The sequence below is a fragment of the Arachis ipaensis genome, chromosome B4 (genome assembly GCF_059453495.1).
Source record: "Arachis ipaensis isolate K30076 ecotype BB chromosome B4, ASM5945349v1, whole genome shotgun sequence".
Taxonomy (NCBI): Eukaryota; Viridiplantae; Streptophyta; class Magnoliopsida; order Fabales; family Fabaceae; genus Arachis; species Arachis ipaensis.
In genome coordinates, this window is record NC_142439.1 from 136,186,874 (window position 1) to 136,210,347 (window position 23,474).

At 34.2% G+C, this 23,474-nt stretch overlaps 2 protein-coding genes across 3 annotated transcripts; one reads left to right on the forward strand and one right to left on the reverse strand.

The window, feature by feature from the left end:
* Nucleotides 1–7,192, forward strand: LOC107635047 (chorismate synthase). 2 transcript variants are annotated; one of them, XM_016338406.3, is made up of 10 exons: nucleotides 1–1,114; nucleotides 1,216–1,314; nucleotides 1,492–1,688; nucleotides 1,912–2,105; nucleotides 2,242–2,347; nucleotides 2,484–2,806; nucleotides 3,918–4,256; nucleotides 4,509–4,596; nucleotides 4,690–6,225; nucleotides 6,926–7,192. In XM_016338406.3, the coding sequence occupies exons 1-10, from the start codon at nucleotides 1,053–1,055 to the stop codon at nucleotides 7,078–7,080; spliced, it is 3,099 nt and encodes a 1,032-aa protein (XP_016193892.1). In that variant the 5' UTR covers nucleotides 1–1,052; the 3' UTR covers nucleotides 7,081–7,192. The 2 variants fall into 2 exon arrangements, with proteins under 2 accessions (XP_016193892.1, XP_016193893.1); XM_016338407.3 differs by having other exon boundaries at nucleotides 15–1,114; nucleotides 4,512–4,596.
* A 1,455-nt stretch (nucleotides 7,193–8,647) lies between these two features.
* AN (NAD(P)-binding Rossmann-fold superfamily protein) lies at nucleotides 8,648–13,976 on the reverse strand. Its single transcript, XM_016340573.3, has 7 exons — nucleotides 12,986–13,976; nucleotides 11,735–11,888; nucleotides 11,504–11,634; nucleotides 10,128–10,910; nucleotides 9,934–9,981; nucleotides 9,595–9,708; nucleotides 8,648–9,042 (listed from the first exon to the last, which is right to left on the reverse strand). The coding sequence occupies exons 1-7, from the start codon at nucleotides 13,541–13,543 to the stop codon at nucleotides 8,971–8,973; spliced, it is 1,860 nt and encodes a 619-aa protein (XP_016196059.2). The 5' UTR covers nucleotides 13,544–13,976; the 3' UTR covers nucleotides 8,648–8,970.
* Nucleotides 13,977–23,474: the final 9,498 nt, after the last annotated feature.

The following is a 23,474-nucleotide window of genomic DNA, read 5'->3' on the forward strand; positions in this document are numbered from 1 at the left end:
GTAAAAATAGGCATAGCAAATCAGGGAGATACAGAGAGCGAAGAATCCAAGCGCGTAGAAAACCAAAAAGAAAAAAAACTAATTTAACAAACACCTTTCTCTTTCTTCAAATCCCTCTGCTCTTTTTTTTACTCCCTCTTCCTCTTTCGCGATCCATCACTGCAAAACCCCAAAAAATTTTTCGCACACTTCACCTTCATCGATTCACATTATTTCACACCTTAGATCCGCATAATTTCTCTGAAAAGAAAAAAGAATCAAAACCCTAAATTGTGTCCTTTTTTTTTGTTTTTGTTTTCCATTTCCCATGGCGGAGCAATTAGATTAGGCACAAATTTCTCGGAGTTCAGAATTCATGGGTATTCCACGAGTTTTTGAATCGAATCTCTTCCTCCAATAAAAAAAACCTGTAGTTTTTTTTTTCTTTTTTCTTTTTCTTTTTTGTGTTGATTTTGCTCAAAGAGGCGATTAACGTGTGTATATGCACATAGATTGAATCTCTTTGGTTCGCGGATTTTGTTGTAGGTTGAGTGTTTTCTTTTCCTTTTCACGGCTTTTTAGGTGATGGATATTGGTAATCTTTCGTAAAGGAGGAAGCTTGGGAGGGTTATGGATGATAGGTCTTGTTGATTGAGCTGGATCAGTGAGTGGGGAATTGTTCTGCTTGTGATTGTATATATAAGTTCTCAGGTCCAGGTTTGGTAGATTTGAGAATTTTTCCATTTCAGGGTTGTATAAGTGGGTTATATGGATTAGCTAGGATTGACCTTGTGCTTGCACTAGAAGAACAATAGTTACGTTTGATTAATCTTTGTACTTAACTCTGTTTTAGTGTTGGTGCTGGTGTTGGAGTTGGGAGCATAAGAGTTTTTGGTAGATTTTATAGTTTGGGTTCTCAATGAGTGTGAGATTGTGTTATTGAATTGGATAAGTGATGGGTAGTGACTAGTGTACTTCTTGGTAGTTGATAGTTTTGCATTGTTCATCAGTTTGAGGTAGTTGGCATTGTTCGTCTGCTTCGTTTGGCGTAGCTCTTGCTTGGAGAGAAAAAAATGAGCATTGAAAGTGAAGATAAAATCTTGTTGGATCATGCAACTGATCATGGATTGCAGAAGTAAAATTTTCTTCCTTTGTTGATAAGTATTTCTGCTTTATTGTAACTTGTTTCATCAAATTATGGTCATGATGAGACACTCATCTTGTTTGGTGGTTCAGGAAGGGGAAAATAACATACACTCGAGAATTTATGTTATCACTCAGTGGATTGGATGTCTGCAGAGAGTTGCCTAGTGGATTTGATCGGTCACTTCTAAGGTAAATTCTGCGACACCACATTGTCCAATTTTTAATTTGAAAAGCGAATGCCGGAATGCTACATCTTTTTTTGCTTCTTTATGTTGTCTTATATACCCTTTTTTGGTGATTGGTGCTCTTCCATTATTGTGTTAGGCTTTGTTTTTGTTTTTGATCTATGCCCCTTTGTTTAAACAGTGAGTTTGAAGATGCACCCCAAGAACGACAGAGAAGTACTGGTGGTTTGTCAATGCATAGTTTCAGACGAAATGAATACAGTTCATCCCCTCCCACTCGAAGTGATAGTTTTTCGCGCGGGGTCCATGGAAAATGGGAATCTCGTTCTTCGGGACGGTCTGACAAAGATAGTGATTCTCAATCTGAATGGGATTCAGGTTTGCTCTATAGTTGATTAATAAGAATAGAATACTCATTTATTTAGTAAAGGAATCCACAACTGCCCTAACAAATCTCAACCATTTAGACTGATATAGAAGGCTATTTTAAATCTGTTTCTGTAAGAAGATTTCTTTATTATTATTATTATTGTTGTTGTTGTTGTTGTTTTTGTTGTATTTGTATTATGTTGATGTACTTCATTTTCATGTCAATTTATAGATTCTGGAAAACGTTTTGGCAACCAATCTCGCAGATCATGGCAAAGCCCTGAGCATGATGGACTTCTTGGTAGTGGCTCTTTTCCAAGACCTACTGGGTATTCACCTGGGTTGTCTGCTTCCAAGTTTCGAGCTAATGACAGCCACCAGCTAAATCGATCTAATGAGCCTTATCACCCCCCACGTCCCTATAAGGTTAGTTACAGTTGTTATATCTTAAACAACATAAGTATCAACTCTTGAGAATGATTTTCATTTCATTCGGTGGAGCTGCGCACAAGAGAATTGATATCGTGTGTCTGGTTCATCTTTTGGCTTTGGATGCCTTCAGGCACCACACTCTCGGAGGGAGACTAATGACTCTTATAATGATGAAACTTTCGGTTCTTTGGAATGTACGAGTGAGGACAGGGTGGAAGAGGAAAGAAAGAGGAGAGGTAACGACTTTCTTTTGGAAGATATTGTGGCAGAGGCAATATTTGTTCTCACTATTTATGTTTATCGTTATACTTGGGGTCACTCGTAAGTTTTTCCTTATCGATTTAACTAACTGGATGACAACTTTCTTGCCAGCTTCATTTGAATTGATGCGAAAGGAACAGCAGAAATCTTTCCAAGAAAAGAATAAGCTGAACCCAGGCAAGAGTAAGGATGAATTTGACATCAATTCACTTCTAGATGATGATGAGAAAAAGCTAACTAATAGAAATGATGAGTCAGTGGAGCCTGCTGCAAATCTATCAGCATTAAGCAATGATGAGAAATCTTCTGTTTCACATGCTCCTTCAGCTGCTAGACCACTTGTACCCCCTGGTTTTGTTCCCCCTGGTTTTGGAGGCGCAATGTTGGAAAGGAATTCAGTCACCAAAACATCATCTAACATTTGCGCAACAGAGGTAGATAGTTGCATTTTTGGCTTGTATCTTATTCATGGTTTTTGATGCATAATTAATCTTAAAATGCTGTCATTTTCAAATCCTAAGTTCAAGTCTTAGTTGCTTAAAGTATTGAATTAGGCATGCAACTTCCTCTCCAGTCTAACTAGCCATTATTGTACAAATTTTATGTCTGTGGAGGGAATTTCTGATTTTCTGTTATTGTTCAGAGTTATGAGGCCTGAATACTTCTAAAGTAGCCATGATTTTCTGTATAAGATATTTTATGTATTTACTTGAACCTTCTTTAGGCCTGTATAGATCTAAAAGTGAAAACCATACTATATAAATAAATTTTTTACTTGCCTCAAGATGAGTTTTTTATAATTTTAAATCATTATTCCTCTCTGATAATTTAAAATTTATAATTTATCCTATTGGTGTTTTGTGTCGTATAATTTTAGTGTGTGGATGAGTGTTTGGAGAGTGATCCAAGTCTTGTGATGTTTATTTTTTATTTTAAAAGCAAAAGGTGACTGGGTCCAGGAGACATGTTTCTTTTATGCTGGGAATTTCAAGACAAATAAAATCTGAGTCTGGAACCTCAGCGAGCACATGCACGTTGTTGGTTTCAGGTCTAATCCTTAGGAGACAATTCATTAGGGAATCTCATGGAGTCTATGGAGAGCAATAAAATGTTCAATTGTTTATAGAATTAAGGAGATGCTTTGGGGTAGTGAACTGTAATTTGACTTATTGTCACTAACATCATTTAACTAGAGTTGGTTAGAAGATTCTAGATTGTGATTTGTTTTTTCAAAACCATCCTTCACTGAAATGTATAATATTCAAGTACCGAATGTTCATTTCTCCCCATGAAGATAAAGTTAGTAATATTAGGAATCAATTTAAACTGAAAGGATGGCATAATGTCTTCCTAAATTTTTAATAATTCACATTGAATCCGATGTCACTAGTTCAAATGGTATCAGATTAGAATGTTGATACCAAATGATTTGTTCTTTTGCTTGTTATATGTTTGAAGTGCACTTTAATGTGTTTTAATCACGAAAATATGTCATTCTTCTAGGCTTTCTTTTTATACTCTGTTGATTCTTCTGGTGCTTACTAGGTTGGGCCGCCTGAGCCTGGGGATACAAATGGTAGTCATACATTCAATATGAATTCTGAAAACATAGAAGAAGCATTATCGGTGAAGGAAGCAGATTTATCGGCTGTGGATACTCCAGGCATTAAACTTGGAATGGGTGATCAAGTGAGGAAGAGATCTGCTCTTTCTGAAGCTTTGGAATCATCAGAGGATAGTGAATTTATTCAGATTAATGCTGACGTAAAAGGAAAGGAGGCTGCAGGAGGTTTTGATCAAGAAAACTCAAATTCTATCCTATTCAAGCTTTTCGGTGGCAATACTTCAACATTAAACAGTGGAAAACCAACTAGTATTATTGAGGTAATTGTGGCACTTACTCGAATTCCATATCAGTAATCTCAAGAAAGCTTTCACTGAACTTGTGATCTGTCAATGAACTACTCTTCTGTGTGATTGGGTTTACATACATTTGAGAAGCCACAATTGGCAGACATTTCATTGAAAATGATTATTATACCTAGTAGGTTAGAGATATTATGATTTCTACAAGTCTTATATTTCTGCTGTTGTTTTGTAACAATAATGTGGATTTTACTATTTATGCTCTTGTAGCAGCCTGATGCTAAAGCAGATGAGCCTTGGAGTCCAAACACCTTCCAATCTTCGAAGTTTGCTCATTGGTTTGTTGAAGAAGGTACAGGTACGATGGTGATTTAGTGCATCAATACTATCAATTCGCACTATTTGACTTCATGTCGGATTATTGTCTAACTCTCCACACAACATGGTGCAGAAAAGAAGTCAGCAGATGACTTGACGCATAGGCCAAATGACTTGCTATCACTTATTGTTGGTGGTGAAAAAGGCGGTTTGCAGATGCCTAATGTGACAGCAACCCAGCACACTACACCTAATTTCCCTTCACAAAATCTTGAACCTGTTGGTGAGCACTTGGCATCAAGTGTAGCACATGCCAATATTAGTAACTCTGAACAATTTTACAAGAGTGAGAAAACCGAGGTTGTACCAGCGGTTCTTACTTGTGAAGATCTAGAACAATCAATTTTGTCACAAGTTGGTGAGAATGGCTCGTCTAGTAAGCAGCCCATGCAGGACAAAGATTTTGATGTAAAGACGGAGCCGTCAACTCCAAATATAGATAATCATGCATCCCACCACCTCCTTTCTTTGTTACAGAAAGGAACCTCACATAAAGATGTGGAACTCTCATCCATTCTAGATTCTAACGACAAGGTGCTCAATCCCGAAGTAGCCACTGCTGGCAACGTTATTGATAATCCACTAGAAGCAAATGCAGATGTTTCCAGTTCATCAAAGACATTGACCCTGGAAACCCTTTTTGGGACAGCTTTTATGAAGGAGTTGCAATCAGTTGGTGCACCTGTTTCTGTTCAAAGGGGTTCAGTTGGATCTGCAGGGGGTGATGTTTCAGACTCGATGTTATTTCCTTTTCCTGCCTCAGACACTATTCACACTTCTTCAGGTGAACATCTGGCCAGGCATGGAAGTGGTGTTACTTCAGAAAAATCTCATCAACCAAAATCAAGTAGATTAGAGGAGCAATGGTTAGGTTATGGTGATTCCCAGAGAGATCTTAATCCTTTGCTACTTGAAAATGAGACTTCCAATATCAGTGGTTTCAATCGGCGTCGTGATTTTCACCTTCCTGAAGAAGACAGCTTGCTTTCAGTTGGTGATCCTCTTCGAAACTTTTTGTCTGCTGGAAATTCAGTTAAAACAGATTTATCCCAAGACACATCTATTGACATTACCCGAAAGCTGGCTGCTCTGAATCCTGGATTTAGAGATGAACGACTTGTGAGAAATCAAGAAGGTCTACCATACCCTCCCGGTCCTTATGATATGAGGGAGCCCGGGCTTCCGTATAATCTTAATGTCCAAAGAACTCCACAGCTGCATCCCCCTCAGATGAATCACATGGGTCCAATGTTCAATCAAATGGATTCTCATCGTCCCCATATTAGTTCTTATATGAAGCTTGGAACTCCCGAGGGCATGGTTCGTCACGACTCTCCACCAAATCATCAATTTCCTGGAAATATGCTTGGTCCTCCTTTCCATCAACCAAATCCTGGGTTTGATCATGCTCAGCACTCAATGCTTCAACAGATGCAGATGCAGGGGAACCTTCCCCCTCATTTATTAAGAGGATTCCCGAGGGGTGGGCCAATGCCTCCTCATGCAAGCAACCCCATGACTGGTTTTATGCAGGAACCGAACCCAATGCAAGGCATCCCATTTAGTGGTCACCAGCATCCTAATTTTGGCCCTGGAATGCAAGTGCAAGGTATTTCCATTTTATGTGCTTTAGTATCATGCTTCTCTGTTGTATGATTGTCGCAGATTTCAGTGGTCAGAATATTTCACACGCCCTAACTTATTTGGATGATTGTGAATTATGGATCTTTGTTTTTTTTTTCTTTTTAATTTGGAATAATCTGTTTTCATGATTTGATATAATTGTTACATGTGAATTATTTATTTGCATGCATGATTATCTACAGGTTGATGTAATTTTATTGTTCTTGCATGTGTTTTTTGTTGGGCTTGATGGCTAAAGGTGTTATTGAATCATCCTTGCCTCAATCAAATGGCATACACTGGGAATGGATCCTCTCAAATTTTCTGAGTTGATGTCATAAAGTGTCGTCTTTTACCATACAATATCTTTTTACATGTTTTCTTTTGATCCCACTTAAAAAATGTATGGTGAAAGATCACACTTTACAACATCAATTGAGAGAAAAAATTGAGAGGATCCATTCCCTAATCCGCCATATTTTCGTTTTGAACTGTTCCCTTTGATTTATGCACAAAAGTTATCTTGCATATTGCTCTCAACCTATTTTGCAAAAATGTCAAAGACACCAGATTTGCTGCGGCAAACATCTACCAATTATAGGATCCCATGATCCAAAGTATCATTTTAGTCTCTTGCTGTGTTCTCAATCCTGACTTTCTTTTTCCTTTTGGACTATTGTTATCAGCGCCAGAAGTAGGTGGTGGTAGAAATCATCCAGAAGCACTTCAGAGGCTTTTCGAGATGGAGCTGAGGACAAACTCAAAGCCAATCCATGCTTCGGGGCATAGCCAGGGGGGAATGTATGGTCAAGAGCTAGACTTGGGTTTTGGGTATAGATAGTGTATTTTATCATTGTTGATGTGTATACTACAATTGTATTCTCCCCGTGTTGTGGCTCATCTATAACTCATGCATGAAATATGGGTTTTCAATATCATCCTTTTCTTTTGCAGATTAGTTGGCTTTCACTTTTTATTTTTTAAAGTAGTAAATTCTCATTAATTGGAATGTTTTTGCTAGGATTTGAATTTGCTGCCTCTTTTGTGGCGACACAAAAGATCAAGGATCTTTCCAATACTAGGGTTTCAGATTAAAAACCAGATGTGATATTTAACTAAATTGATGAGGTAAACCTTAAGAGTGCTTCATGTGGCATGTTAACCCTAAAATAAAATAGTTGAAATTGAGAAAATATGTTAACCTTTTTCATCCACATGTTTGATTCTACTATTTTTGATGTCCATATGTTTGATTCTGCTATTTTTGACGTGTTATTGTTGCACATGGGAGAGTAGGGAATGTAATTTCCCAATGTTTTTTTCAAGTGGTATTATCAAGTGTTCTATTAAAATTTTTTTAAGTGGGACTAAAAGAAAATTTCCTGTAAGGGGAAAATAAATTGAGGATCTGGGGATGTAACTTTTGAGAGGAGTGATCAGTCGGTCCTTTTGCAGTCTTATATCAACTAAATACAGTGTAACAATGTTGAAATGACATATCTAAAATCAAAACGTTTCAGTTGTGCTACAAACAGTGGAATCAAGCTAAGCTGCTTCATCTGTTACGGATCATACTTTCTATTGATACATACACTTGCCTCTAGCAACTTCAAGAGGAGTCTCCTCATGCAAAGGCACTCCATAGTGCATACTAATCTTTATGACCTCATTTTATACGCGAGAATCCGAAATCCACTGCATAAATTTTCATTGTAGAAATCTCCCCACCTATTAAAAAGGGCTCCACTCGTTGTCGAAAGAAGAGGACTTGCATTCTAATTTAAGAAATATTAAATTAAAAAGAGAAAATACTAAAAGACTAGCAGAATTTATTGTTTTTAGCCATTAATTATTTATTAATGTTTAAAAATATAGAATAAAATATTGTTAAATTACCAGACTAAAGAAATTATATTAAAGAAATTAAATTAATTGTTAAGTGAGAACCAAAAACAATAAATTTTGATAATCTCCTAATAATTCTCTTTCTTTGTTCATTGTATTTTTTAATTATATAAATAATAATGTTGAGAAATATTTAATAAATATTACTTTGTAATAATAACATAACGTCTATTAAACCATTCGATTGAACATGGAATAATCTTAGAAATTGTTTCATGTTCATTATATTTGATTTCCAAATTATTCTTTGTTCATGTTTTTATTTATTTTTTGTTCGGAATTTTACAATGTTAGCCTATCGGGAAACAAATGATGCAATCCATTAAAAAAAATACTGGATGTAATATCATACCTATATGATAATAATAATAATAACATTAACATAACAAAAATAATTTTTTTCCCCTTTCTTATTTTCTACTTTTAACTTCATAATTTAAAAAACAGTTCGATGATCGACATTAGAATAAATACTCATCATGTCAGGGCAATGAGGGCATAGATTTCATCACACTCAATATAATCTCATGGATTTCCTCAATCAATGATAACATCACCCCAAAAAAGAAAAAGAAAGAAAAAAAGAAAAAAAAGGAAAGAGAAAATAAGGAGGAGAAAGAGGAGGAGGAGGAAGTAAAAAAGAAAGGGAAGAAGAAAAAATCACCAAGAGAGGTCTGCTTAAGACTACAAATACATTCCAATCTTTCCATAAAGAAACTTTTTGGAGATCAAATACTGCTGGGCACAGGAAAGATTTAGAAGCTCATCACTTGTTTTTAATAATACAGACCCAGACAGGAAATAAGCTCAAACTCACCATACCAGTCTATTCAATCCAACGAGTTACTCCATCTTCTCCTACAGTTGCCAAAATCTCAACACGCACGTCCAAAACAGCCTATGGATTTGTATCAACGAAGATAAACTAATCAGGCGGAAGAAATTTTAAGAACCAAATCACCAACTTAAATATTATCACAGCCCTTTAAATAACGCATAAAATAATGAAAGACCAAAATGAATGTATTATAATGTAACGGTTGACTAGAACAGTGCGATGTCAAGGAGTGATGACTTCATTCAAAGGCAATATCTTCCATAACCACACCACCAAATATAAGACAAGTAATTTTCCCAATGCATCGAGTTTGCAATGAGGTTTTGCAAGAAAAGGGAAAGTCAAGAAACACAATGATCCCTTGGAACTAAGATATCTTCTAGACCTCACCAACACAAATTCTCTTGTATATGGATGTGAAAAGAATATAAAAAGATAGGTTTGTAAAGGAAATAAATCAAATAACTATTTTGGAAATCCTCAATGTAAAATGCAGCCAATTAAGTTTGTTTCAGAAGTAGCTAGGAAATTAAAGGGGAAACATATGATTCTTGTACCATTATACCAATATGTTGTGAACAGCAACATAATAAGATGACAAAGAGAACTTACTGATTGATTTCTACAGTTCACCAGTCTACATTCCTGTAAGGAACCTTCCAGCGTCCAATTCTCCCAAACATCAAAACTATGACTAGCAAATACAAATTCCATTCTTCTATTTATCTGAAAAATCAAATGAATCCATGTAACCAAATTAAAATGCTCTCATTGCATTAGCAATGTGAATATAGATTGGGGAAGGAACCATGCATAAAAATCTCTAGCTACTATCTGAAATAGAATATTTAGAGTAGCCTATATAGTGCATAAAAGAATTAGTAATTAACATAACTGTCGAGTCCACACAATTTTTTAAATTAAGAAACTTTTGGCATTCTATTCAGTTACCTGCAATAATTTTCCACCAGCTGCAAGAGATCGCAAGCCAATTGTGTCCTGAAATAAATGCATCACTCTGATATCAGCTAGTTTGCATTAAAACTAGAAAGCTAAAAGTAAAGACAGGATACACCGCTCTAAATTATTATTTGTAGCAAGCTGGAACCAAGCTGATTGGATGGGTGTATTTCTGTAAAACTAACCTTGCTTCTGAAGATTATGAGGAACTGTGCAGCAGGGTCTCTTTTTGACACACTTGACATTGAATCCAAAATCCAACCACCACCTTTAACTCTCTGTCTTGATACATGAAGTGCTGGGCGATCCCTTGCATAAAGGGCTATGACATATCCATCTCTTAAAAGTTCAGTACAATTTCCGCTAAGTCTCATGCTTGGCACTAGAACTGAAGTGGCAGTTGCTTCTTGCAACGATTCTATTGGAGTTTTTCTACTTCTTGAATCTTCAGAGCTGGAACTTAGGGCATGATCTGTGCCACTCATGGCAGTATCGTCTCTCTGAGATGTGCCTTCTTTCTCCAGTGCAGATGGATCTTCTGGTTTTGGCTGGGACTTCTGACGTGTATGCCTCTTTTTGGCCTTTTTACCAGACCTGCTGCGCCTACCTTCAGATCTAGTGGATGTACTCTGAGTCAAACTTGAAACCTGGTTCTGGGATGAAGATTCTTTTACTTGAATGCTTCCTTTCTTTTGGGAGGTTTCAGGACTTGGACTTACTTGAACCTCATCTAGTTGCTCTCTAACAATAATCTGTAGAGAATTTTCTTTGTACTGTTGATCAGATTGTTCATTTTCATCATCCACCTCACTCTCTTCTTCCACATCAGACATGGCACTCTTTGGAATAATCCCGTCAACGAAGAATGTCTGTAATATAGATATTGCTTTCTCCCTTATCTCCATCCAAACTTCTTCACTGTAATCTGCACTTCGAGGAAGTATCAACACATTAGGCATCTCCTTAACCTGAAGCACACATGCAATAGATGTTAGCATCATTCATTATTATATTTTACTATTCTATGCTAACAGATAGTGAGAAATATACATTATAAGTAGCTAATCCAATTTATGCTGACCAACTTTTGCAAAACCTACACTTTATCTTCAGAATACAGTTTTTCATTTGCTTCATTTTTGCTCTGATAGAGAATTATCAAATGCCAAAATCAATTTGAACAATGTCCTGTTTTTGGACCAGAACTTGCATACATGCTAGATCACTGTTATCATTTATAATAACTCTATTCTTCATCAGTTTTTGGACAGCCTAGGGTGGCAACTTGTTAAAGGCTGCTTATTTCAAACACAAGAAGAAACACAAACAGCAACTACATGGATATAGTGAAAAAAACAGCAAACATATATCACCTCATATAGAAAATATATGATATGATATTTTATGCGGCCAGAGAGAATATTATGTTCACTTGACAGACGTTAAAGTTCAACCCTCTGAAACATTATACGTAAGTTAGAAAATACTCAACTGGTTAGACATTTACAAATTCCTATAATACCTTGAAAGTTAAAGAATTCAAAACCTAAAGTTACCATACCCATGCTTCCATCCACTGGGGCCCTTCTGCACCATCCAAAGCACATCCAGCTAAGGTTCCATCAATCAAGAGCTGCTTTACAGCACAATCATCCAAAAGCTGACTACTACCCGTATTTACAAGAAAAGCACCTGTTGAAATATCGGAATATCATCAATAATTAAGATTATTCAAACATAATAACTAACATTCAAATAAATATCTCTAAAATATGTATAATTGTATACATACCAGGCTTTACATGTTGAAGACACTCAGCATTAATGATCTGCATTGTTTCATTTGTTAGAGCACAATGGAGTGATATAAGGTCACTCGCAGCAAGTAAATCATGAAGAGTATCCATTCTTCGTGCTGCTGGAGGGAAGCTCACTTTCCCTTTTCCCTGCAAGTGCAAGGTGCTGGAAAAAGTTAGCCAAAAATAATAGCAATTGTGCTGTTCAGGCTTAGTACTTGCAACGGACGGGAGTTGGATAGTAGTACCAAGTGCATGTCATGTTAGGTTGCTACTGATTACCAATGTTCCAAGGAAATAAACGATGCAAATTATAAGACTCTGATACACATCTAGAATGGAAGACTACAACAAAATCCAAGCCTTATCCTTGGTCATCCCCATCAGCAAAAGCCAAGAAGTAAACAGTCACTTTATGCATACTAGTTATTTAATTGTGTAATATGCACATGTGAGTTTGTGACATGTATGCTAAGGCAACAAAAGCCCTAACCCACAAGGAATCCTAAGCAAAGATATCATTCACAATATTGCTGAAAGTCAGAGTAAAGAAGGTTCAATGAAAATTATAACAAAGTTGGACCTTAATCTCACAATGTCAAGGAACAGCATAACAACATTAGGAAATGAATAAACTAAACAGCATAACCAATCATGCAAAACCCAAGTCTCATGTTCAAACAAAAGCATCATAATCTTCACATATTCACCAATAGTGTCACTCATAATTATATGCGACAAAGTCTTGTTCCACCAGGTGGTCAACAACATGAAGTCATGAATCAATGACATATTGTCCTGCTAAATTCTAAGTCTCTCTTAAGAGTTTTCTCTACACTTTTTCTAGATCTCCCTCAACCTTCCTACTTCCTAGGAACCTATTGTACTACCTTCCTCGTAATCCACTCTCCATCACTCACAAATACATTTACACCATGAAATCCAAACTAGGAGATCTCAAACTAGACCAAAAGCCTCGTGTTAAGAAAGCAGAGTAAAAAAAACCGACCATTTCTTAAAATCAACATCCCAATCATGAATCCTAGCTGCCAAACACCAATTGCATCAAATGTAAGAAGAATATACGAACCTATTAAATGAAAGCATGAAATCCACAGAAGGAAACACCACTGACCAGTTAAAATTTCAAAATATGGACATTCCTTCAATTCACTTTTTTTAGAACAAATAAATATAATTTAAAAAGGAAAACCAGCAATTGAAGAAGAAGACGGAGGTGGTGGTACCGGATGAACATCGAAATAAAGCACGCTCATCTTGAATGCCAAGCTGCGAGTTGCAAGCGACCGGGCGGAGGCAGATCTACCAACGATGCCAAGTACGAGTCCTCGGCAGCGCCGCATACCACGGCAGAGCGGCTGAATGGAACCGAGCCAGCCGGAGGCGGAGAGAGCGTGGCGGGAGAGGAGGTGAGTGCGGCGGAGGAGGCCGAGGAAGAGGGCCATGACAGTGTCAGCGATCTCCTCAGCTCTAGAGGTGTCGACATGGACGAGGCGGAGGCCGAGGTCGGAGGCGAGTGCGGAGTCGACGGCGCGGTCGGAGGAGCCGAGGCAGAGGAGGAGGTGGTAGGGGCGGAGGCGGCGCTGGGCAGCGCGTGGGAGGTAGGCGAGGGAGTGGAGGAGGACAGCGGCGGCGGATTCGATCTTGCCGTCGGAGAGGCGGCTGAGGGGGACGTGCTCGACGGCGGCGACGCCGGTTAGGGATTCGAGCTCGATGGAGCAGTCTTCGATGCAGTTTAGGGTGACCACTAAGGGAAGTGGCGCAGGGTTGTTACGATGAGGCATTGCAGCATACAATTCCGAACTCTCAGTTTCTGTGATTCGCTGCGTTCCTCTTTTCTCTACTCTTCACTTTTTGCTCTTTGCTTCACTGCAGATCGCCCACTTCTGCCAAGCCTCATCACCACCAAATCAAAGTGTCGTCCCCGTTTTTTTTTTTTTTTTTTATTATTTATTTCAAGTCAATGCTTTTTACAAACTAATAAGTGAAAACTAATTTAGGATAATTTACAAAATTAAATAATTTAAAAATTAATATTATACAAATTCAGTAAATGAAAAATGATTAAGGTATTCAAAAGTTGTATGTATGTAAATCGCTATTTTGTATCGCGATTTACCTGAAAAATAGAAAAAAAGCATAAACAACTACTGAGAAATTTCAAATTTATGAAGAAATGGAAACGCATATCATAAACTAGGATGGATCACGGTGGTTTACACACAAAATCTAATTCTCTACTCTTTGTAGCGGCTTTATAAACATCAATTGCTCTATAAATAATTAAATATCAATGACAATACCAATAAAACGAAAATATAAAAAGTGATTCATTTATAAAAATTTAACACATCTATTATATTCTATAGATTACATCTATTGAAACTTGATTTACAAAATTTTTTACGAGACTTTTCTTTTTTTTTTTTAACCAAAATATGATGATATACATTATTAACTTTTTTTTGGCAGTAGTGGTTTACATTATTAATTTACAATCTAATTTTAATGTACTACCAAATAATTTTATATAAATATTCAATTATATAATATTATATTTAAAAAAATAATTAACTAATTACTTGGTTTGAACTGTCAATATTTATTTAAGCAATTAGTGAAATAATTAGTAGACCAATTCAACTTGGTTTGATTATTACATATTTAATTAATAAAAAAAGTGAACTAATACTTACGCTGTTAACTGTTAAGGTTTTTTTTGGGCAATTACGTTATTATGACTTACTTACCTTAGAGATCACAAAATCGCAACAATAATAGAGCCCAATAATCAGGTCCTTTTTGGTTTGCATATGAAAAATGAAGGTGTGATGCAGTCGAAAATTAAACACTAAACAAAAAAATAAAAAATAAAATGAGGCTATATTTTCAGACCAATAAGATGAGAGAGAATCATTAAAACAAAGCCTACAAACATAGACAGACTCAACGCTTCACCTATCTCACCTACCAATAACCCCCATCTCATAGGTCACAACGATGCATTGAAGCCCATTACAGGCCCAACTAGTGAAGACGAAAAGGATTGGTCCATAAGATAATTATAATTAAATCAAGTTGAGTTGGTCTAATGGTTAGCTAACTTAATGGTTAGCTAATTAGTCTGTTTAAGCAAGTGTGAGAGTTTGAATTTCGTGTTGTGTATGCAGTAACTCATTAGCAAGCGACAAACCCTTAAATAAAATTCAGTACCGCGACGGATTAGTCATTAGAATACCGCAAAACCGAAAAAAAAAAAGTTGGAACTAACTATCCTATGTTGTACCATATGAAAAGTTCCAAATTGAACACATCATTGTAACATACTATAATTAGATCTTATTTATTTTTCACCTAAGTTCACTACAACATTTAAGGATAACGTAAAACCTAGCAATGGTGAAGCTTTCAAGGGAAAATAAACTTTTGCAGTATTAATTATCACCTAACAATCGAGAGGTTTGCTTTCATTATTGACACCATTAATTCCAAAATACTGTCATGATTAAAAACGTATTATATACTTCACTTCGAAAGAACACGTTATTTCTTTTGAGAAGTGATACTTCATCATGGTGTTAGCAATAAGAAAATCAAAGATAATCTAACCCTTTTGTATTTTATTGACTTTATATGATGATCTATTTGAAGTTCCTTATAGTTGAAGGTTGTATATATATTGGTCACCGAATAGGAAGAGAAAAGTTTTGATAGAAAATGGAAGCCATATGAAAATTGAAGGATCAAATAACGTGGAATAAATATTTAATATGGTGATCAATATTAAATTTTCCATATAAAACTCTTGATGATCCCATGAAGTTTTTGTATTTATATATTATTTCGAATCAAACACATCATGTTTTCATCTAAAACAATCGTGTAGAGATGCATGAACATATATCGATGATAAGACTAAGATCTAAATAATTAAAGTATTTATATATTAAATTAATAAAATTTGCAATGTTTTTTAACATTATATATATTCTCATAATTATTAAGAAGATTACTAATTTAGTAGTGCATTAAATATTTGAACCTTAAATATTGACTTTCTTTTATTTTATGTATTATCAATCAAATAACTGACAATAATATTATCAGAAGAATCATTTTTAGAGACTGCATGCTAATCAATTTACTAGTAATTAAATATTAGTTGTTTTATATTTTATTGTTAAAAAATTTTAGTGACAATTATACAATTATCGTTAAAGATATTTTTAATAGATGCAAAAAAAGATATATAATTATTATTATAACATATAATAATAAAGTATATAATTACCAAAAAATATAAATTAAATAAGACATATAATGACCATTATTTATTATATTATTGTCACTAAAAAGTTACTGTTAAAAATAATTTTTATTATAGTGTAATTGCTCTCATATTCTTTTGAAATTACAGTACAAATTATCTTTTAGTAGAACCGTTATGAATAAAAACTTATAAAAATGTAAAATATACATTATTTTTAAAAAATTATCTTTCGAAATAAAATGATCAATTTCGAAACAAAAGCCTAGTTTTAAAAGAGGCGCATCCACCCATCAATACATACATAAGAGTTAAGACGGTGGTAGAAGTTGTGGTTAATGGAGGTGGTAGAAGTTGGAGATCGAAGAATGAATATATAATATAGTGGTGAACGTGGTTGATGGAGGTTGAATGACGTTGAAGACCTGAAGAAAAATTGCATTGTTTTTTGGGTAAACAAAGGACTAAATTATCCCAAATTAGTTTACAGTATGCAAATCAAATTTTATTCTAATTTTTTTATTAATTTTTTAAATAATTATTTAAATATTCTAACAAAAATTCATATCAAATAAAAAGTTCGGTTGTCATTACTTATACCAATTAAAAAAAAAAACAATTATTTTGATATGCATGACTTTATTCGATTTAGTTATGTACGCAAAAAAAAAAAAAAAGATTGGTCACTGTGCTTCAATCTATTTCTTTTATTAATATATATAGTTAGAATGGAAATTATATAATATATATAGGGACGGATCTATATATATTGTAGTAAGATAAGTATTTTTACTACAATTTAAAATTTTTTTGAGTAGTAGATGATAATAATATTTATTTGCTTTCATAAAATTATTTTTAACAGTTATTTTTACTTATTCTCTTGTCAAAACATGTGTAAGTAATACTGATGATAAGGAAAAATACGAAATAACTAACATTTTAAATAATACAAAATAATATTAAATATTTTTTATTTTTGCTAAATTTAAAAATTAACTTTTCAGATTAACATAGCTTAGGATCTACAAAAAGTAAATACTGGTCGATCTTTTCATGAACCCCACCACTAAGGAATTTGTCGTTTTGGCTAAGAAATGATGTTTTGAGAGATTGGCATGTGTAATCTACACATGTAGATAAATTTGCTATCTATGATTCTATATAGTAATATAGGCCTACAATTATATTATGACTTATATATCACTTGGACAAATCGCAGGAAACAACGGATTGTTAGATTTTAAATATCTAATATTAAATTCTTAAATCTACCAAAAAAAAAAAATTTGAATGAATAATTTTTTTTCGATTAATTATTGACATAAATTTTTATTGTCTCTCTAATATTTTTTTATTAATTATTGATAGAGATTTTTATTGTCCCTCTAACAAGGTAATCTAATTACATAATAAATTTAGAAAGACACTTTCATTATTACATCCTCAACATAAAAGAAAACAACAATAATAAAACCTTGAATGGTAATCCGAACCTCATCATGAGCATCCTCTTGTTCTAATTCATTTTTCCGATTGTTCCAAGTTACTCGACCCGATGAAGGAGAGAAAGACGAACAACACCTGTATACAATATAATCAATTAGCAAAACAAACAAAAGTATCTAAAATATCAATAAAAATATGACAACTCACACATAAAATCAAACACATAATCAATATATTCTAATCCACAAAATCAACACATCACAGATTGTATCCTGTACCGTCAAAGTCCCAGAGCATCTGTTGATGTGTTTCTTTCGTCGCCCATTGCTCTCATTTTTTCCTCTCCTTGAATTCTTTTTCCTTTTTGTACACAATTGCTAAGTTTTTAAACATATCTCTTGCTCATAACTATTTTTTTTGAGCACTCACACTAACATATATGTATGTGAATGCTCCTTAGATGAATGTGTTTCAAGGAAACATTCAAATTATGCTCAATTTGATGTCCCTCTCAATGTAGCAATCGCACGTAGTCGCATTGCCCAAAACACTCACAAAAGGTATGTTTAACAAACATTATCGCTCAAATTATATATGAGAACAATCAATCAATGAATATTATAATATAGTTTTTTGGTACTTTATTGAGTTGATATATTGTGTAGATCTACAATAATCTTTTTTGAAAAGATAGTACATATATGAAAGAGCAAAAGTGTATAATGAAGACAAGACAGGCCATATGAGACCTTAAACAATATGGAACAAATATATCTAGCTAGCATGAGTAGCAAAGAATCATATAGATTTTGCACTGCATGGATGGATATTTATACATTCATTGCATCTCAAACAAATCGCATATACCTAATAAAATTATAACTAGATGCATGAACACATTAATTGTAAAGTATAAAGCTATTTAGATTTTTTGTTTTATTATTAAGGAAAAAAATAAAGCCTAGAATTTTGTCAAGAATAATTATGAGAAAAAATTTATTGTTGAAAAGTGAATTTAATTTATTATTGTCTACTCATCATGTCAATTTAGTTTATAAAAAAATTTTGCCCTCAAATCAAATATCAAATAAATACATGTATTATTTAAAAATAATTTTTTTCATTGGATTTCGGTGTAGGTTAATGGAGTGAGTGTTGAGCTGAATAATGGAGTCAGATAGCAGAATGCATAATAGAGTAATGATTAAGTTGAATTGAATTAGTTAAGCAAGATAGCTGAGTCAGCAGAATTAGTTACAATCTCTCTCAATTAGATTAGTTACAAATTAGTTGTTATTAGGCACAATAAATTGCTAGCTATTAGTAACAGAATGTAAGTGTGTGTCTCAATTCAATTCACCTTTACCAAATTAGTGAAACTCTTTCTCTCTTCTTCTTCTCTGTCTCAATCTCCGTCTCCTCAGACTCTCTTCACTCTACCACTCTTTACTCTTCTCTTTCAATTCAGCACTGTTACCTTTCAAGGTTATAAAAAATAATTTTAAATTCAACTAAATTTGATCCCAAAATGTCCTGACAAACAATTTTTAGCTGGCATAAAAACTTTTTAAACAAATTAGCAACATATTTAAGACAAATCGGAATTCGTTTGTATTTCATTTGAATGTGCATAATACCTTCACATAGATTTGAGACTTATTTTGAAAAATGTTAATTCTATTATAAATTTGTGTATAATTAGTCTCAAATTTTTTTACTATATTAGTTTTAACTACCTTCTATAATAATCCAAAATATTTCGCACAAATTTATTTGGGACGAAAATAACAATCGATATAAATTTCATCTAAATGTGCATGAGTGTTTCATATGGATTTTGTATGCATGTTAAAAATTTTTAATATTTAATGTAGAAAGATGTTTTTCTTTTGTAAAAGAGAAAGTATAAGAAACCAACTCTATGTACAGCCAATTTAAACAACTTTTCAAAAAAATTTTAAATTCCCAAAAATTAAGATTAGACAAAACACGCACTATCCAATCTCAACCTCTAACGCAACCTTTCCCTCTAATTCCTCTCCCCCACGATGCCATGACCTCCCTCTGCAATTCCTTGTGCGCCGCAACATCTTCCCCCCCAACTCTTCTCTTCGCGATGCCACGCCCCTCCCCCTCCAATCTTGATCACAGTGACGTCGCACCTCTCCATGTAACACCTCGTCTCGTGATGCGCACGCCTTCCCCAACAATCCCTCGTGCCATGACGTGGGCCTCCCCCTACAACTTGTCATCCCGCGTATTCACTAATCAATATTCATAACAAAAAATAGTAACGCTCTAATAATATCTCCATCCTCTGTTAGTTTTTGTTTGTGAAACCATGGCTTCTGAGACAAAAAAAGAGCTTCACGTTCTGTTGGTGGCATTCTTAGCGCAAGGCCACATCAACCCACTCCCAGGTTCGGCAAAAGCCTCTTAACAAGTGGCCTCGATATCATACTCGCCACCCTCAAACCTTCTTCTTTTATGTTTGGGATGATTCTTTTTACTAGTTTTGGATTTTTTTCTCCTAGATTTCGGATGTGTTTTTGTTATATGTTTTGGATATTTCTTTTCTTATATTTTGAATTTTTCTTTTCTTAATTTTGGATGTTTCTATATCCGAAAGTGATGTGTTCTTCTTTGCCATAATTGAAAAAGTTCTGGATAATCTTTTACAATGATTTAGATGTTTCTTTTTGTTACGTTTTGGATGCTTCTTTTTATTTTGTAGTTTTTTTACTGTGAATGTGTAAGGTCCCACATCGGTTGGGGAGGGGAACAAAGCATGCCTTATAAGGGTGTGGATACCTCTCCCTAGCATGACACATTTTGACGAGTGAGTGTGGGGGCTTCGGCTATCATCCCTATCGTCAAAGGCAAAACCGTGAGGCCTTGTTTGCCAAAGCGGACAATATCGTGCTAGCAGGTGATCTGGGTTGTTACAGATGGTATCAGAGCCGGAACCCGGATCGATGTGCCAGCGAGGGCGCTGGGCTCCCTTAGGGGGGTGGATTGTAAGGTCCTACATCGGTTGGGGAGGGGAACGAAGCATGCCTTATAAGGGTGTGGATACCTCTTCCTAGCATGACGCATTTTGACGAGTGAGTGTGGGGGGTTTCGGCTATCATCCCTATCGTCAAAGGCAAAACCGTGAGGCCTTGTATACCAAAGCAGACAATATCGTGCTAGCGGGTGGTCTGGGCTGTTACAGAATGGGAGTAAAAGTAAAATTAGGGTGGCTTTGAAGTTTCAATACTATTTTTTTCGTTAATGGGCATCTTTTTTTCACTAGTTGACTGCAGTTGGTTACATCGCTAATTGATTATTTAACATAATTATTTGTAAAAATTATTTTCAATCTAATAGGTTTTGTAAAAAAAAATTTCAATAAAACTTTTATCGCGAAAAAGTTCATCAGGATTCAAAGCAATCCATGAGAGAAGACAGTCGAGAAATTCAAAATTTGAATTCAAAATTATTAGTGAATTGAGATGGTATCAATTTAAATTGTTATTCTTTAAATAAACGCTTGATTCCCAATACGAGAAATAAAAACATACATTATTTGTACACACCAAAGCAAAATGATAAATACAATTATATTATGACTTATATATTATACACTTGGATAAATCGGAAGGAACAATCAACCAATTAGCATGTTTTTTAAATATATGATTGTTAGATTTTAAATATCTAATGTTAAATTCTTAAATGAATAATTTTTTTGATTAATTATTGACAGAGATTTTCATTGTCACTCTAATAAGATAATCTAATTACATAGCAAACTCAAAAAGATACTTCTATTATTACATTCTTAACAAAAAAGAAAACGACAATAGTAAAACCTTGAATGGCAACCCAAACCTCATCATGAGCATTCTCTTGTTCTAATTCTTTTGAACACTCACACCAAGGTATGTATGTGAATGTGCCTTAGATGAATGTGTTCCAAAGAAACATTCAAATTATGCATAATTTGATGTCCCTTTCTAGGTAGCAATCGCAGGTAGTCGCGTTGCCCAAAACACTCACAAAAAATATGTTTAACAAACATTATCACTCAAATTATATATGAGATCAATCAAAGAAGGAATATTATAATATAGTTTTTTGGTACTTTATTGAGTTGATATATAGATTTTTTTTGAAGACATAGTACATATATGAAAGAGGAAAAGTGTATAACGAAGACAAGAATGGTCATATGAGACCTTAAATAATATGGAACAAATATATCTAGCATGAGTAGCAAAAAATCATATGGATTTCGCACCGCATAGAAGAATATTTATACCTCCATTGCATCTCAAACAAATTGCATTATATCGAATAAAATTGTAAGTTTGTAACTAGATGCATGAACACATTAATTATAAAGTCTAAAGCTATTCAGATTTTTTTTTAATTATTATGGGAAAAAATAAAGCCTAGAATTATGGGAAAAAATTATTGTCCAAAATTGAGTATTTAAGGAAAAAAATAAAGCCTAGAATCTTGTCCGGAATAATTATGGGAAAAATTTATTGTTGAAAAATGTGAATTTAATTTATTATTGTCTAATCATGTAAATTTAGTTTATAAAAAAAAGGTTTAATTACTCTATTTGTCCCTATAGTTTCGCGAAATTTTTAATTAGATCTCTATACTTTTTTTTAATTGAGTCCTTATACTTTTTTTTCTTTTATTTGAGTCCTTGCACCAATTTTCTTTTTAGTTGGGTTCCTATACAATGAAGTTAATTACTACCAAGAGAGACCTAATTGAAAAAAAAATTTGGTGCAGGGACCCAATTAAAAGGAAAAAAAAGTATAGACCTAATTGAAAATTTTGCGAAACTATAGGGACCAATAAAGTAAATAAACCTAAAAAAAATTTGTCATCAAATCAAGTATATATCAAATAAATACATGTGTTTGTTATTTAAAATTAACTTTTTAATGGATTTCTGTGTAGGTTATAAAAAAATAATTTCAAAGTTAGTTAATTTGGTCCCAAAATTTCTGGTCAAATATTTTTTGGATGGAACAAAATTTTTTAAACAAATTAGCAACATATTTAAGACAAAAATTAGAATTCGTTTATATTTTATTTAAATATACATAATAACTTCACACAGATTTAAGACTCGTTTTAAAAAATGTTATTTCTATTATAAATTTGTGTATAATTAGCCTCAAATTTTTTTAGTATATTATTTTTAACTACTCTCTAAAGTAATCTAAAATATTTCGTACAGATTTATTTGGGACAAAAATAACAATCTATATAAATTTCGTCTAAATATGCATTAGTGTTTTAGATAGATTTTGTATGTATGTTAAAAAATTTTAACATTTAATGTAGAAAGATATTTTTCTTTTAGAAAAGAGAAAATACAGATAACCAACTTTATGTACAGCCAACTTGAACAATTTTTCAAAATTTTTAAAAAAAATTTGATTTTGAAATTTCCAAAAGTTAAGATTAGATTCGAAAACATGCGCTCCAACCTCAACCCCTAGCGCGACCTCACCCTCTCCAACTTTTCTCTCCCGCGACGCCATGAACTCCCTCTACAATTCCTTTTGAGCGCCCTCAAGGTACACCCCTCGCGCACCGCCCCCCCCCACCCCACTCTTCTCTTCGCGGCGCCGCACCCCTACCTCTCCTACCCTGATTGCCGCAACACTACACCTCTTTATGCCAACACCTCATCCTATGATGTGCATGTCTTCCCATACAATTTCTTGTGCCGTGACGTGCGCCTCCCCTGCAATTTCTTGTGCTGCGATGCCTCCCCTACAACTACTCGTCCCTCATATTCACTAATCAATATTAAAAAAAATAACGCTATAATAATATCTCCATCCTTTTGTTATTAGTTTCTATTTGTGAAACTATGGCTTCTGACGACAAAAAAGAGCTTCACGTTCTGTTGGTGGCATTTTCAGCACAAGACCGCATCAACCACTCCCTAAGTTCGACAAAAGCCTCTTAAAAAGAGGCCTCGA